The 16,300-nt window shown below is 42.7% G+C and overlaps 1 protein-coding gene across 1 annotated transcript in view; it reads left to right on the top strand.

Moving 5' to 3' along the window:
- The window catches only part of hectd2 (HECT domain containing 2), an 84,499-nt gene that overhangs the window by 12,748 nt on the left and 55,451 nt on the right, over positions 1-16,300 (top strand). Inside the window, exons 3-7 of the mRNA XM_072390533.1 lie at positions 10,584-10,722; positions 10,828-10,930; positions 11,061-11,150; positions 12,894-12,958; positions 13,204-13,249. Coding sequence (XP_072246634.1) covers positions 10,584-10,722; positions 10,828-10,930; positions 11,061-11,150; positions 12,894-12,958; positions 13,204-13,249 — 443 coding nt within the window. The remainder of the gene's footprint in view (positions 1-10,583; positions 10,723-10,827; positions 10,931-11,060; positions 11,151-12,893; positions 12,959-13,203; positions 13,250-16,300) is intronic.

Genomic DNA, 16,300 nt, shown 5'->3' with positions numbered 1-16,300 from the left:
CGGGCTGCTCATGTCTGGCAGGACGAGCCTCTCCCCGTCATCTGGAGCGCTTCCTCCTTAAAGTGGCCGACTGCAGACGCCTAAAATAGTGGCGAGCTTGAAGTTTGGTACTAAGTGCTCCTGTTTTAAAAAGATCTAACTGTTGGTGATGATAACCAAGAAGAACAGACTCAGGAGCAGCAAATTATATTAAGAAGGACTGATGACGTCCAGCAGAATGTGTGAAAAAGAAGCTGCTGGATCAGGGGTTCACTTACTTTTAGACTCACTGCTGCTGAAGCTGCTGGATCAGGGGTTCACTTAGTTTTACACTCACTGCTGCTGGATCAGGGGTTCACTTAGTTTTACACTCACTGCTGCTGAAGCTGCTGGATCAGGGGTTCACTTAGTTTTACACACTGCTGCTGAAGCTGCTGGATCAGGGGTTCACTTAGTTTTACACACTGCTGCTGAAGCTGCTGGATCAGGGGTTCACTTAGTTTTACACTCACTGCTGCTGAAGCTGCTGGATCAGGGGTTCACTTAGTTTTACACACACTGCTGCTGAAGCTGCTGGATCAGGGGTTCACTTAGTTTTACACTCACTGCTGTTGAAGCTGCTGGATCAGGGGTTCACTTAGTTTTACACTCACTGCTGTTGAAGCTGCTGGATCAGGGGTTCACTTAGTTTTCACTCACTGCTGCTGAAGCTGCTGGATCAGGGGTTCACTTAGTTTTCACTCACTGCTGCTGAAGCTGCTGGATCAGGGGTTCACTTAGTTTTACTCACTGCTGCTGAAGCTGCTGGATCAGGGGTTCACTTAGTTTTACACTCACTGCTGCTGAAGCTGCTGGATCAGGGTTCACTTAGTTTTACTCACTGCTGCTGAAGCTGCTGCTGAAGCTGCTGGATCAGGGGTTCACTTAGTTTCCCACCCACTGCTGCTGTGTCTCAGTTTATGCCACAGTTTGATATATCCTGTGCTGTTGTTCATCTGAGGTTGGATTCACCTGCTTATTAGCAGACTTTAGCTGCTTTTCCACCACTGAGAGGATCATTTTCTCCACATGAACGGTGCACTTTTATCACAAATTCATTAAAAAAAAGCAGTTATTCAGCCTCTGATGTGAGTAAAGCTGGTGAAAGATGATTTGAAAGATAATTCCTGCCTCGGCTGAACGGGGATCCCTGTTTACATCAGAGTTACTCAGTGACTAGTTGTGCGTTTCAGCGTCTGCTGTTTGCTCCGTTCATTAAACTCAGGAATTAATGAGGAGGAAGCAAAGTCGTCCTCTTCATCTCCATCAGAAAGCATCAAAGCCTCTGCTGAAATAAACTGTGGTGGAAAAAAGAGACGTGCCCTTCAGGATCTGGAGGACAACTTTTTGATTAAAAGGCGTCATGGCAACCAGGGACTGTTGCTGTCAGGACTCAAGTGGATGATGCATAACCGACCCAAGGCCGACTCCACCCTGCTGCATCATCACTGAAGGGAAGGGAAGGAAAGGAAGGAAGGAAAGGGAAGGAAAGGAAAGGAAAGCAAAGGAAAGGAAAGGAAAGGAAAGGAAAGGAAAGGAAAGGAGGAAAGGAAGGGAAAGGAAGGAAAGGAAAGGAAAGGAAAGGAAAGGGAGGAAAAGGAAAGAAGGGAAGGGAAGGGAAGGGAAGGGAAGGGAAGGGAAGGGAAGGGAAGGGAAGGGAAGGGAAGGGAAGGGAAGGAAAGGAAGGGAGGAAAGGAAAGAAAAGGAAAGGAAAGGAAAGGAAAAGAAGGGAAGGAAAGGAAGGGAAGGGAAGGAAAGGAAAGGAAGGAAGGAAAGGAAAGGAAAGGAAGTTAAAGGAAAAGAAGGGAAGGGAAGGAAAGGAAAGGAAAGGAAGGGAAGGAAAGGAAAGGAAAGGAAAGGAAAAGAAGGGAAGGGAAGGAAAGGAAAGGAAGGAAAGGGAAGGAAAGGAAAGGAAAGCAAAGGAAAGGAAAGGAGGAAAGGAAGGGAAAGGAAGGAAAGGAAAGGAAAGGAAAGGAAAGGGAGGAAAAGGAAAGAAGGGAAGGGAAGGGAAGGGAAGGGAAGGGAAGGGAAGGAAAGGAAGGGAGGAAAGGAAAGAAAAGGAAAGGAAAGGAAAGGAAAAGAAGGGAAGGAAAGGAAGGGAAGGGAAGGAAAGGAAGGAAGGAAAGGAAAGGAAAGGAAGGGAAGGAAAGGAAAGGAAAGGAAAGGAAAAGAAGGGAAGGGAAGGAAAGGAAAGGAAGGGAAGGGAAGGAAAGGAAGGAAGGAAAGGAAAGGAAAGGAAGTTAAAGGAAAAGAAGGGAAGGGAAGGAAAGGAAAGGAAGGGAAGGAGGAAAGGAAAGGAAGGAAAGGAAGGGAAGGAAAGAAAAGGAAAGCAAAGGAAAGGAAAGGAAGGGAAAGGAAAGAAGGGAAGGGAAGGGAAGGAAGGGAGGAAAGGAAGGAAAGAAAAGGAAAGGAAAGGAAAGGAAAGGAAGTTAAAGGAAAGGAAAAGAAGGGAAGGGAAGGAAAGGAAAGGAAGGGAAGGAAAGGAAGGAAGGAAAGGGAAGGGAAGGAAGGAAAGGAAAGGAAAGGAAGTTAAAGGAAAAGAAGGGAAGGGAAGGAAAGGAAGGAAAGGAAAGGAAGGAAGGAAAGGAAAGGAAAGGAAAAGAAGGGAAGGGAAGGAAAGGAAAGGAAGGGAAGGGAAGGAAAGGAAGGAAGGAAAGGAAAGGAAAGGAAGTTAAAGGAAAAGAAGGGAAGGGAAGGAAAGGAAAGGAAGGGAAGGAGGAAAGGAAAGGAAGGAAAGGAAGGGAAGGGAAAGGAAAAGAAAGGAAGGAAAGGAAGGAAAGGAAAGGAAGGAAAGGAAAGGAAAGGAAGGGAAAGGAAAAGAAAGGAAGGAAAGGAAGGAAAGGAAAGGAAGGAAAGGAAAGGAAATTAAAGGAAGAAAGGAAAGGAAAGGAAGGGAAAGGAAGAAAGGAAAGGAAAGGAAGAAAGGAAAGGAAAGGAAGGGAAAGGAAGAAAGGAAAGGAAAGGAAAGGAAAAGAAGGGAAGGAAAGGAAAAGAAGGGAAGGAAAGAAAAGGAAAGCAAAGCAAAGGAAAGGAAAGGAAGGGAAAGGAAAAGAAAGGAAGGAAAGGAAAGGAAGAAAAGGAAGAAAGGAAAGGAAATTAAAGGAAGAAAGGAAAGGAAAGGAAATTAAAGGAAGAAAGGAAAGGAAATTAAAGGAAAGGAAAGGAAGGGAAGAAAGGAAAGGAAATTAAAGGGAAGGGAAGGGAAGGGAAGGAAATTAAAGGAAGAAAGGAAAGGAAATTAAAGGAAAGGAAGAAAGGAAAGGAAAGGAAGGGAAGAAAGGAAAGGAAGGGAAAGGAAGAAAGGAAAGGAAAGGAAATTAAAGGAAGAAAGGAAAGGAAAGGAAAGGAAAAGAAGGGAAGGGAAGGAAAGAAAAGGAAAGCAAAGCAAAGGAAAGGAAAGGAAGGGAAAGGAAAAGAAAAGAAAGGAAGGAAAGGAAAGGAAGAAAGGAAAGGAAATTAAAGGAAGGGAAAGGAAGAAAGGAAAGGAAAGGAAATTAAAGGAAGAAAGGAAAGGAAATTAAAGGAAAGGAAAGGAAGGGAAGAAAGGAAAGGAAATTAAAGGGAAGGGAAGGGAAGGGAAGGAAATTAAAGGAAGAAAGGAAAGGAAATTAAAGGGAAGGGAAGGGAAGGGAAAGGAGGAAAGGAAAGAAAAGAAAAGGAAAGGAAAGGAAAGGAAGAAAGGAAAGGAAAGGAAGGGAAAGGAAAGGAAAGGAAAGGAAGAAAGGAAAGGAAAGGAGGAAAGGAAAAGAAAAGAAAAGGAAAGGAAAGGAAAGGAAAGGAAAGGAAAATCAGCTGACAAACATGAAGAAAATTAGCAGGGTGTCGTGGAAATCCTCAGAGATGAATGCATGGACGTGTTGTTTTTGTTGCTTGGCAACAGATGAACTGATGAGGACAGACAGCATCAGCAGGATTTCACCTTCTGTCCTCCTCTACCTTCACTTTTACCTGTTTCTGTCCAAATAACCTTAAAACTGAGCACTTTTACCTGTTTCTGTCCAAATGACCTTAAAACTGAGCACTTTTACCTGTTTCTGTCCAAATGACCTTAAAACTGAGCACTTTTACCTGTTTCTGTCCAAATAACCTTAAAACTGAGCACTTTTACCTGTTTCTGTCCAAATGACCTTAAAACTGAGCACTTTTACCTGTTTCTGTCCAAATAACCTTAAAACTGAGCACTTTTACCTGTTTCTGTCCAAATAACCTTAAAACTGAGCACTTTTACCTGTTTCTGTCCAAATAACCTTAAAACTGAGCACTTTTACCTGTTTCTGTCCAAATAACCTTAAAACTGAGCACTTTTACCTTTAAGGTTATTTGGACAGAAACAGGTAAAAGTGCTCAGTTTTAAGGTCATTTGAAATTACTTGGGCTTTGAAAGGCTCCCATGGCTGTTCCCACATGCAAATAAGGAGCTGAAAGATAAGAAAGATTCAGAAACAAGGTGATTAACAAGTGTTTTACGTAGAAAACAAAGGCATTAAACCAAAATGAACAAAAGTTAAACAGAGAGAGTTACAATGAGTCCTTTGATTTGATTAAATCAATCAGTTATGGACACAGGATAGAAAGCAAACCTGCTCCTGAGGATCTGAGAGGTCCTGAAGGTTCTTAACGTACCAGAAGATCTGAGAAGCATTTAGCCCCAAATCATCTGAGGCTTTATAAAACAACAGCTGGGTTTAAAATCACTTCTGGAGCAGCAGCTGCAGCTGTCCGGTCCATCTTTTAAGCAGACCAGGAAATACACTGTTACAGCAATCAGGTTTTAGACGTATCCCTGCAGGTTTTAGACGTTTCCCTGCAAGTTTTAGACGTTTCCCTGCAGGTTTTAGACGTTTCCCTGCAGGTTTTAGACGTTTCTCTGCAGGTTTTAGACGTTTCCCTGCAGGTTTTAGACGTTTCCCTGCAGGTTTTAGACGTTTCCCTGCAGGTTTTAGACGTTTCCCTGCAGGTTTTAGACGTTTCTCTGCAGGTTTTAGACGTTTCCCTGCAAGTTTTAGACGTTTCCCTGCAGGTTTTAGACGTTTCCCTGCAGGTTTTAGACGTTTCCCTGCAGGTTTTAGACGTTTCCCTGCAGGTTTTAGACGTTTCCCTGCAGGTTTTAGACGTTTCCCTGCAGGTTTTAAACGTTTCCCTGCTGGTTTTAGACGTTTCCCTGCAGGTTTTAGACGTTTCCCTCCAGGTTTTAAACGTTTCTCTGCAGGTTTTAGACATTTCCCTGCAGGTTTTAGACGTATCCCTGCAGGTTTTAGACGTTTCCCTGCAGGTTTTAGACGTTTCCCTGCAGGTTTTAGACGTTTCCCTGCAGGTTTTAGACGTTTCCCTGCAGGTTTTAGACGTTTCCCTGCAGGTTTTAGACGTTTCCCTGCAGGTTTTAAACGTTTCCCTGCTGGTTTTAGACGTTTCCCTGCAGGTTTTAGACGTTTCCCTCCAGGTTTTAAACGTTTCTCTGCAGGTTTTAGACGTTTCCCTGCAGGTTTTAGACGTATCCCTGCAGGTTTTAGACGTTTCCCTCCAGGTTTTAGACGTTTCCCTGCAGGTTTTAGACGTTTCTCTGCAGGTTTTAAACGTTTCTCTGCAGGTTTTAGACATTTCCCTGCAGGTTTTAGACGTCTCCCAGCAGGTTTTAGACGTTTCCCTGCAGGTTTTAGACGTTTCTCTGCAGGTTTTAGACGTTTCCCTGCAGGTTTTAGACGTTTCCCTGCAGGTTTTAGACGTTTCCTGCAGGTTTCAGACGTTTCCCTGCAGGTTTTAGACGTTTCCCTGCAGGTTTTAGACGTTTCCCTGCAGGTTTTAGACGTTTCCCTGCAGGTTTTAGACGTTTCCCCGCAGGTTTTAGATGTTTCTCTGCAGGTTTTAGACATTTCCCTGCAGGTTTTAGACGTCTCCCAGCAGGTTTTAGACGTTTCCCTGCAGGTTTTAGACGTTTCTCTGCAGGTTTTAGACGTTTCCCTGCAGGTTTTAGACGTTTCCCTGCAGGTTTTAGACGTTTCCTGCAGGTTTCAGACGTTTCCCTGCAGGTTTTAGACGTTTCCCTGCAGGTTTTAGACGTTTCCCTGCAGGTTTTAGACGTTTCCCTGCAGGTTTTAGACGTTTCCCCGCAGGTTTTAGATGTTTCTCTGCAGATTTTAGACGATTCCCTGCAGGTTTTAGATGTTTCCCTGCAGGTTTTAGACGTTTTCCTGCAAGTTTTAGACGTTTCCCTGCAGGTTTTAGACGTTTCTCTGCAGGTTTTAAACGTTTCCCTGCTGGTTTTAGACGTTTCCCTGCAGGTTTTAGACGTTTCCCTGCAGGTTTTAAACGTTTCCCTGCAGGTTTTAGACGTTTCCCTGCAGGTTTTAGACGTTTCCCTGCAGGTGTTAAACGTTTCCCTGCAGGTTTTAGACGTTTCCCTGCAGGTTTTAGACGTTTCCCTCCAGGTTTTAGACGTTTCCCTGCAGGTTTTAGACGTCTCCCTGCAGGTTTTAGACGTTTCCCTGCAGGTTTTAGACGTTTCTCTGCAGGTTTTAGACATTTCCCTGCAGGTTTTAGACGTTTCCCTGCAAGTTTTAGACGTTTCCCCGCAGGTTTTAGACGTGTCCCTGCAGGTTTTAGATGTTTCTCTGCAGATTTTAGACGATTCCCTGCAGGTTTTAGATGTTTCCCTGCAGGTTTTAGACGTTTTCCTGCAGGTTTTAGACGTTTCCCTGCAGGTTTTAGACGTCTCCCTGCAGGTTTTAGACGTTTCTCTGCAGGTTTTAGACATTTCCCTGCAGGTTTTAGACGTTTCCCTGCAAGTTTTAGACGTTTCCCCGCAGGTTTTAGATGTTTCTCTGCAGATTTTAGACGATTCCCTGCAGGTTTTAGATGTTTCCCTGCAGGTTTTAGACGTTTTCCTGCAAGTTTTAGACGTTTCCCTGCAGGTTTTAGACGTTTCTCTGCAGGTTTTAAACGTTTCCCTGCTGGTTTTAGACGTTTCCCTGCAGGTTTTAGACGTTTCCCTGCAGGTTTTAAACGTTTCCCTGCAGGTTTTAGACGTTTCCCTGCAGGTTTTAGACGTTTCCCTGCAGGTGTTAAACGTTTCCCTGCAGGTTTTAGACGTTTCCCTGCAGGTTTTAGACGTTTCCCTCCAGGTTTTAAACGTTTCTCTGCAGGTTTTAGACATTTCCCTGCAGGTTTTAGACGTTTCCCTCCAGGTTTTAGACGTTTCCCTGCAGGTTTTAGACGTCTCCCTGCAGGTTTTAGACGTTTCCCTGCAGGTTATAGACGTTTCTCTGCAGGTTTTAGACGTTTCCCTGCAGGTTTTAGACGTTTCCCTGCAAGTTTTAGACGTTTCCCCGCAGGTTTTAGACGTGTCCCTGCAGGTTTTAGACGTTTCCCCGCAGGTTTTAGACGTTTCCCTGCAGGTGTTAAACGTTTCCCTGCAGGTTTTAGACGTTTCCCTGCAGGTTTTAGACGTTTCCCTCCAGGTTTTAAACGTTTCTCTGCAGGTTTTAGACATTTCCCTGCAGGTTTTAGACGTTTCCCTCCAGGTTTTAGACGTTTCCCTGCAGGTTTTAGACGTCTCCCTGCAGGTTTTAGACGTTTCCCTGCAGGTTTTAGACGTTTCTCTGCAGGTTTTAGACGTTTCCCTGCAGGTTTTAGACGTTTCCCTGCAAGTTTTAGACGTTTCCCCGCAGGTTTTAGACGTGTCCCTGCAGGTTTTAGATGTTTCTCTGCAGATTTTAGACGATTCCCTGCAGGTTTTAGATGTTTCCCTGCAGGTTTTAGACGTTTTCCTGCAAATTTTAGACGTTTCCCTGCAGGTTTTAGACGTTTCCCTGCAGGTTTTAGACGATTCCCTGCAGGTTTTAGATGTTTCCCTGCAGGTTTTAGACGTTTCCCTGCAGGTTTTAGACGTTTCCCTGCAGGTTTTAGACGTTTCTCTGCAGGTTTTAGACGTTTCCCTGCAGGTTTTAGACGTTTCCCTGCTTCAACACACCTGCTTCAGATCGATGCATCATCAGCAGGCTGCTGCAGAGCTCAACAATCTTTTGAAGAGATCCATTTCATCTGAATCAGGTGTGTTGAAGCAGGGAAACACCTGAAACCTGCAGGTCAGCGGCCCTCTAGGACCGGCTTCGGACATCCTGCCATAGATACAAACATACGAACTCAGTCAGGAAATTCAACTTCTTCTGACCCGTTTAAACCTTTTTAAAGAGGTTTTTTCTCACTTGCTTTGCCAGGTTTTGTTTCGCTGTAGGACGAGTTATACGCCAACATATTTAAGCATAATTATTACCCACAATGAGACCGATATTTGACCTTTAAAGAAACAAATCTGAAAAATGCTCTCCCCAACAGCACCTGCTCATGGCACCATTTATCCACCCGTGTGCTTCTTTTTTTATCTTCTGCTCGTACAACCTGTCCAGGCCTGCAGAATCTGTACCCACAATGCACCTGGGCAGACCTGCTCGTGTCTACTGTTGCTGTGGAGACGGAGACAATAGGAGGCCAATTATAAAGACAAAGGATGAAAGGCCAGAAGTGTGGGAGGACAGATGAATGGTTATGTGTGTGCAGCCTGGTCACCGATTGGAGTTACTCGCCTGATATTTCAGCAGTAATTGCAGCGATATTTCTCTTTATTTGTGCCTTCCTGCTTTATCTTGCTGATTTCTTGTCTCCGGACAGAAGCAGTAAAGCTTTTTTTCCTTAGAAGCGGCTGCATGTTTTCATCATTTTTCTCTCCACACAGTTTTTAAAGCTCTTTAGAGATGGAGATCGACAACTTTATTTGATTGTTTGATTTATTAGTGAATCCATCTGTGGCCAACTTAAAAAACATGTCTGCTGCAAATAAGAAAACATTATCAAATTGACAACACATGCGCTGCAAACACACAGGCAAACAGCGACTGAACACATCACAGCAAACACAATACGAGTCTGATCCAGTCCTCATTTCTTATATCTCCCTTCCAAGCAGCCGGACTGTCTTCAGCAACAGTTCTGCAGCTTTCTGAAGCTCTTTCAGAGCTATTCTTTGGACATTTTCTGCTTTTTCACTCATTTTCAGCCCAGTTTTTCTTTGTTAAGCCACTTAACTCTGAGCTATGAAGCATTCAGGCAGAAAAAAGGCTCCTAACTCAAGGGATGAACCAGTGTTGTGTCGACACAGAACAGACAACTTAGCAAAGAAGCCATTTTAAACTGGATCTTTAGGCACTTTGTCACAAAGACACATCATTTGTTCCCATTTCTTTAGCTGCATCTATGAAAAACAGCAAAGAAAACACAGTTTGACAGACACAAAATAGGATTTCTGCAGCAACAAGGTGATTCCCAAAGAGCTATTAGCTGAAAACTTGGCATATCTCAGCATGGTGTGCAGTGTGTCCTTAAAACATTTGAGGAAACTGGACAAGTGGAGGACAAAAGAAGAAGTGTCAGGCCTAAAAAACTATCTCCAGCAGATGAACAGGATCTGAAAGTGATGTCCTTAAGAAAGAGGAAAAAATCCAGCTGTGACCTGACAGGACCTGAGAGATGCATCTGGACCTTCAGCTGATCCATCTACTGTTGGCCCAAGCCTCATCAGAAATGGGCTCCATGGAAGGGTGGCTGTCAAGAAGCCGTTCTTAAGGAAGGGAAACAGGGAGAAAAGGCTGAGCTGTGCCAAATGACACAAGAAGTGGACTGAAAATCAGTGGCAACAGGTCTTATGGAGGGATGAATCCTCCCCAGAGCCCGGACCTCAACATTATTGAAGCAGTGTGGGATCATCTGACAGAGAACGGAACAAAAGGCAGCCCACATCCAAAGAAGAGCTTTGGGATGTCCTTCAAGAAGCCTGGAGAACTATTCCTGAAGACTCCTTAAAGAAATGACAGAAAGCTTGTCTCAGAGGGTTCAGGCTGTGTTGGAGAATAAAGGAGCTCAGACCAGAGATTCACTTTAAAGCTGCTGAGAACTGATAAAAAACTCTGTTTCTGCCTCAGATTCTGGGTTTATATCCATGTTTGAACATATTTCAGTGAATAACTGCAGCTGCTTCCTGTTTTCCTTGAAATTTACAAAGAAATGAGGCTCAAGACTTTTGCAGATTACTTTATATAATAGAAAGTAAATATTTAAAAAAGTAATTAAAAATCAATTTAAATATCAATATCTCTAACAAGAATATAATCCTTAATAATAGATTTATTACAATCATTATTTACATAATACCTGTCATAACTTCTTATTTTAAGCAGCTGCCATAACAAAAAAGTTGACTTTCAAGCTCGTTAGAATTTATTATAGAACTTATTTTGCTCGTTATTTAATAAATTGTTGTATCCTTCTCCTGTTTCCCTGACAATAAAGAAAGAAATTAGGGGGGGGGGGGTCAAGAATTTAGCTCAATACTGTTCAGAAACCTGTTTGAAATAACTCACGAGGACACAAACATTTCAGATCCTCTTTGGAACCTGAAGCTTCCTGCTGGAAGCAGGTTTTTCTGTGGTTTCTTTGCTGCACACATGGCTGCAGTTGCTCTGTAAATCTGTCACATGGGGAGCTGACGGAGGCTGATTTCTTTTGTGTCGCACCAGGGCGAGGGCTGCCTCCCATCTGCAGCAATGTCCGTCAGAAGCAGCGGCTTTCCATCGACACCCTGCCGCCGGAAGTCAAAGCGCCGTTCCCCTGTGACCCCGTCATCCCCCTCCGGACTAAGACCAGCAAGGAGTTTCAGTGAGTCCTCCAGTTAGCTAGAGATGCTAACAGCCTGCACCGTGACTGCTGCAAGCAGCTGGAAAACAGTGTTTTTGTTGCTTTGACTGTGTGTTTTTGTGTTAGGGAGGACATGGAACACGCCGTCCAATCGGGTGACTGGAGGGAGGTCAGAGAGTTTTACCTGACCACCTTCGACTCTTTCATAGAGATCAACGCAGCCTTCAAGGTAAAATAAAACCGTCAGAATCTGGCTCCTGGGTGCGGTAGAGTTTCACCAACTGTTTTACGATGGGAAACACTTTCCCCTCGTTGTCTCTCATGCTCTCTTCTTGCCTTTCTTTCACTTTTCCATCCAGCGAGAGGCGAATGGTTTGTTCAACACGATAGAGGACTCAGGAGTTAACGCCAAGTTTGTCAACGCTGTTTACGACGCTCTGCTCAGCACAGTAAGAGAGACCAAGAACACACTCCCCTTAGGGTTTATTCACGAAGTCCCACCTTAACAAGGGCGTAACCATGGTTTAGACATTGGGGGGGTCCAAGAAAAACTAAATTGTTGAGTGCATTATCTACAATTCTTTATTTATATATGAAAACTTGGACATTTAGAACATAGTTTAGAGGACTACATTGACCATGTAAGTTCACATCTAAAGGAATAGTGTAATTTCTCCGAGACAGTGACTGCCCCCCCACTTTGTTTTGGTTAGTTTCTTACTGTTTACTGACCTTAAACACACCTACCAATTACAATTATGCTCTTCCAGTAGTTCTGTAGCAAATAGGACAGCTTCCAGTGGAAAACGACCAAATACCCAAAGCATGTTTATGGAAATATTTTAATAAGGACAACTAATGATGTAACAAATTACAGACTTTTCCTTTAACAAAACATGTGCCGAGGACTTTTAAGTCCAGGTTCATTTCTATTGTGTCAATGTCTCAAAATGTGCATTAACAACGAAAAGTCTAATAGTCTAATGTTATTTTTGTTTTTAAGTTGTTTTATTTTGAAAGGGGGCGGAAGTTTATTTTGTTGATTCTGTGTTGGATTTCCTGTTCTGGTACAATCTGCTCTGTTGAGCAGCGCCCGGTGGGTCACTCTCATTGGCTAGAGTGTTAGCGATCAACAACGGCGACCGCGGCACAGCCGTTACTACGGTAACACACGGAAATAAAGTGAAAATAAATAAGACATAACTAGAGACCGATCCCTTGACATATTTTACATATTTTCTTCTGTATATTGGGGGGGACAGGTTGGTATTTTCTCAATATTGGGGGGGACACGACCCCCCCAAAGAATGCGTGGTTACGCCATAGCACCTTAAACAGAAAGAACCTCACAAGAGATCAATATAAAGTTCAGCTTTTGCAAAAGGGGACAGGTTTATGTGTCTAAGTAACATCCAGCAATCTCCCTTCCTGCAGCAGCCTGGTTTTATTCAAGGATAAGAAAAGGGGAGGAGCTTTAGAAAACAAAAGGTTGCATAGAAATTTCAGAGCGTGTGACTCTGTCTAATGTTTAGAGACACATCCGCAACTTCAGAGTGTGAGACCTTGACAATAATCATTCAAAGAGATACATCTACAAACTAGTTTGAATCAGGCATTGTGCTTGTAGTTTGAACTCATGATTGGATCTAATGCAGTTTATGATCCATATATGATCCCACATGATTTTTATGGTATATGAGTGCAAGGAAAGCACAGGAATATAGTTGTAAAACAGGGTATATCATGAGATAACAACTAAAAACTCTAGCAAAGGCGCTGGAATCCCATCCTGAAACTGTTGCTGTGAACTGTTTTCTGATTGGCTGAGCTGCCGCGGTCCTTAAAGGGACGCATCACGGAAAGAAAAGGGAAAAATCTCCTTTTATTGTGCTGGAGAGTCTCATTCAGTCAGCTTCTGATGTGCAGACTAATGTTACGTCACAGTAGATTACCCCCCCCACACATGTCGTTATCTCTACCATTAATTCACATCGTGCTGCGTTCACTGAACCTCAGAATCGGGAATCTGGAACTTTTGCTTTGCCATTAACAGCAAACGCTCCTCAGCAGTCAAACAGTTAATTTATGGAAGAAGCGAGCTTTCGATGCTCTTCCAGAACCTTCTCCAGTGTCTGATTAAATAAAAGCTATTATCTTTTTCTTCTTTTTTTTAATTCTCCTTCTGTTTTTAGCCTCAGGACATCCAAAAGTCAGTGTTGAAAGGGATCATCAACAGCCTGCTGCGGGAGTGGAAAGGGTGAGACGACCTCTGTGACCTCTTTATCAAAGCCTATTTGAATTATTTATTCATTTATTTTACCATAAATCCAATTTAATGTTGCATGTCTGTTAATTCTCTGCAGCTTGATGGATTTGTTTTAGCTTTCCACACAGACAGAGATCTGCTTTCTCGGTGACACTGTGTCTGTTGGCAGTATTTCACCAAGTTGTTTAACTTTTGATTTGTATTCATTGACTTGTTTGTGTGTGTTTTGTGATCAGGCCTCGGACAAAAGACGACCTGCGGGCATATTTCATCCTTATTCAGGTGAGACTGAAGCCCTGAGACAGTCAGCCTTTCCTCAGGGATGGAGCTGCTACAGCAACAAACTGTTTGCCTCTTAACTGCATGATCAGGACTGCAGCTGCTGGTTTCTTTTTGCCAACATTAAGGGTTGGTTTGATAGGACTCACGGGACTGAGAACATCAGATTTCTGAAAGTGGAGAATGTTCCTTAGAGCCATTTCTGAACTGCTCTAGATTTCAAAACAACCATTTCAAGCATTTGCATGCGAGCACGAGTTACTGGGAGGTGCAGCTGGAAGGAAAATGCTTTACTGATCTGTCACCGGACCGAGAGGCTGCTGTCCAACGCCTTCAACTAAAGTTTGCAGCTGACCATATAAACCAGGAGACCGTCTTCTGGAAGAAAGTTTGATCTTTAGATAAGAAACAGATTGAGCTGTTTAGCTAAAAATGACCTCAAGTACGGCTGCAAGAGTAAAGATGAAGAAAGAGCTGCACCAGCTGTTGAGCACGGCGGCGGCATCTTCCTCTGAGGCTGTTTTGCTGCCAGTGGAAATGTGGATGGAGCAATAAACTGTTCAACATGTTAACCGACCAACAAGTCATCAAACATGTAACCAAGCTAGTTCTGGAACAATCAGAACAAGCTGTCATTAAACCTTTAAGCTTGCTGATGGCTACCAAAAAGCTTCTGGTCAAAGTGCCAAAGATGTAGGTGTATTTAATCCTTTTATGTTATTCATGCCCACAGTGATTGTCTGTAAACTAGGGCTGAGCGATTTTATCGATACCGCGATATATACATATATATATATCGATATTTTTGCTTCCCGATAAATATCGATTTTTAAAAAACATTTTTTTTAGCAACCTTTATTGAAAAGTCAGCTGCTACAATTAGTGAAAACACAGAACATTAACAGAATACAAAACAATGCTATATAAAGTGCATATCTCAGTGGTTTTGATGACTTTTCTGTTTATAGAATCTCGGATTGTTGTAATTTATTGTTTGAGCTCCTTCTCAAAAATGAAAGAAGATTGTTTGTGATTAGAGAATCTGGATTTGTGTTTATGGTATTTAGCAAGTAAAACTACCAGGATGATGATGTAATATTCACAACATAAACTTGAGTCTGCGTACGCTGAAGACACGTTTGTTTGTTTCCATTTGTGTGGCGGTGTTGTCCTTCCTGTTCAAAGGATGGACCGCCAGTCAAATTCATGTCAAATCACACTGTCCCTTTAAAATCTTTCAGAAAATTATGTGTATTAAATCGTATTGAATCGAATAAAGTCGTATGGAATCGAATAAAATCGGATCGAATGAATAAAATAGTATCGAATCAAATAAAATCGTATAGAATCGAATAAAATCGTATTGAATCTAATAAAATCGTATTGAATCTAATAAAATTGTATCGAATCAAATAAAATCGCATCGAATCAAATAAAATCGCATCGTATCGAATAAAATCGTATTAAATCGAATAAAATCGTATCGAATCGAATAAATTCGAATCGTATCGAATAAAATCGTATCAAATCGAATAAAATCGTATCGAATCAAATAAAATCGCATCAAATCGAATAAAATCGTATTAAATCGAATAAAATCGTATTGAATCGAATAAATTCGAATCGTATCGAATAAAATCGTATCAAATCGAATAAAATTGTATCGAATCGAATAAAATTGTATCGAATCGAATAAAATCGTATCGAATCGTTGGCTGAATGCCGTGTATCATATCGTGAGATTAGTGTATCGCTACAGCCTGAATGTAAACCCTTGAACCTGTAGAACAAAACGATGCAAACAGGCTGGACTCTCTTTAGTTGGACTAATAATCCAAGCAGTTCTGCTGTTTTCTGTGTGTTGTCTCTCTTTACCTTTATCTGGGCTTTAGTTCTGTCACAGAGTGTAAGCTCAGCTCTTTCCGTAAAGCAGTGTTTGTAATGGAAGCATGTGCTGTGGCTCCAAGGTCTTGGGTTCTTGACAGGTTTGGAGATTCCTTCGTCTAAGAGTTGGAGGGAAAGTTGACAGCACCCTGAAGGCTAATTAATCTGGCTGTCTGTGTTCCTTGAGGTTGCAGATGTTTGTTCAGCATAAAAACTGCAGACACAGTTCCTTATCTTACCAAAGTGCTCTGTAGTTACAAAGGGCTTTACTCATTGAGTTTGTTCTTTCTAGTAAGATCATAAACTCAGATCCGTTTTTTTTCTTTTAAATCACTGGCTGCTGATTTAACCTCCAGCGCCACGGTAACGTCGCTTCACATGCACACCTATGAGCTCACCAGGCTCAACGTGGGGTTCAGCATCTTAACTGAGAATCTATGGACTGAGCAAACTGGGCCCAGAACCACTGACCGTCTCATTGGCAGCTCGAGCCACAGCTGGGCTCAGGACACATTCAGGAGGAAGGATATGTCCTGTGTAAGCAGAGCACTTGAAAGTAAAATGACACTGTTTGGGTTGCTTGTTGCTATATTCTGTCAGTAATTCATTCAGTGAATTAAAACCTCTGTTCCCTCCAGCTGTGCTTCACTGGTGAAGCCTCACTCTACAGATCTGCTCATACTTTCTTTGTTTTTGCTGTCTTTTTCCATCTTCTCCTTCTTTCCCGTCTAATCCGTACTTTCTCTTCTCCGTCTTTTTCCTTCTACCCTTCATTTAAGCCTTTCTGTTGCTGTGTTTTTTGTCTCAGATCCAGTTTGATCCTTTATTATTTCTCCCTCCATCACTACGGTCAGACTGCCATATATGGTTTTGGGCACAGAATCGGATAAAGACAGGAATCTGCAGTCCTTCCACTGTGGTTCTGCGCTTCATCACCGTAACACACACACTAACTGGCAAGCCAAATTTCTAATTTTTGTTCCTTTTAACTTTGAGGACTTGCTTCATCTGCCTGCACACACACACATAGCCTCACCCACAGCCACACATGCACAGATTGGGTGAAGTCATGTTAGCTGAAGACTGCTGGTTTCCTGTCTGATGACGGCTCTCCCTCTTTTATAGGCTCTGTAAGCTACATTTTCTTTCCCTTTCTCCCTCTCTCTCTGT

Source organism: Leuresthes tenuis, unplaced genomic scaffold (assembly GCF_036924035.1).
Source record: "Leuresthes tenuis unplaced genomic scaffold, fLeuTen1.0.hap1 SCAF_8, whole genome shotgun sequence".
In the NCBI taxonomy this organism is placed as follows: domain Eukaryota; kingdom Metazoa; phylum Chordata; class Actinopteri; order Atheriniformes; family Atherinopsidae; genus Leuresthes; species Leuresthes tenuis.
Note: the sequence above shows the minus strand (reverse complement) of the source record. Positions and strands in the feature narration are given on the sequence as shown.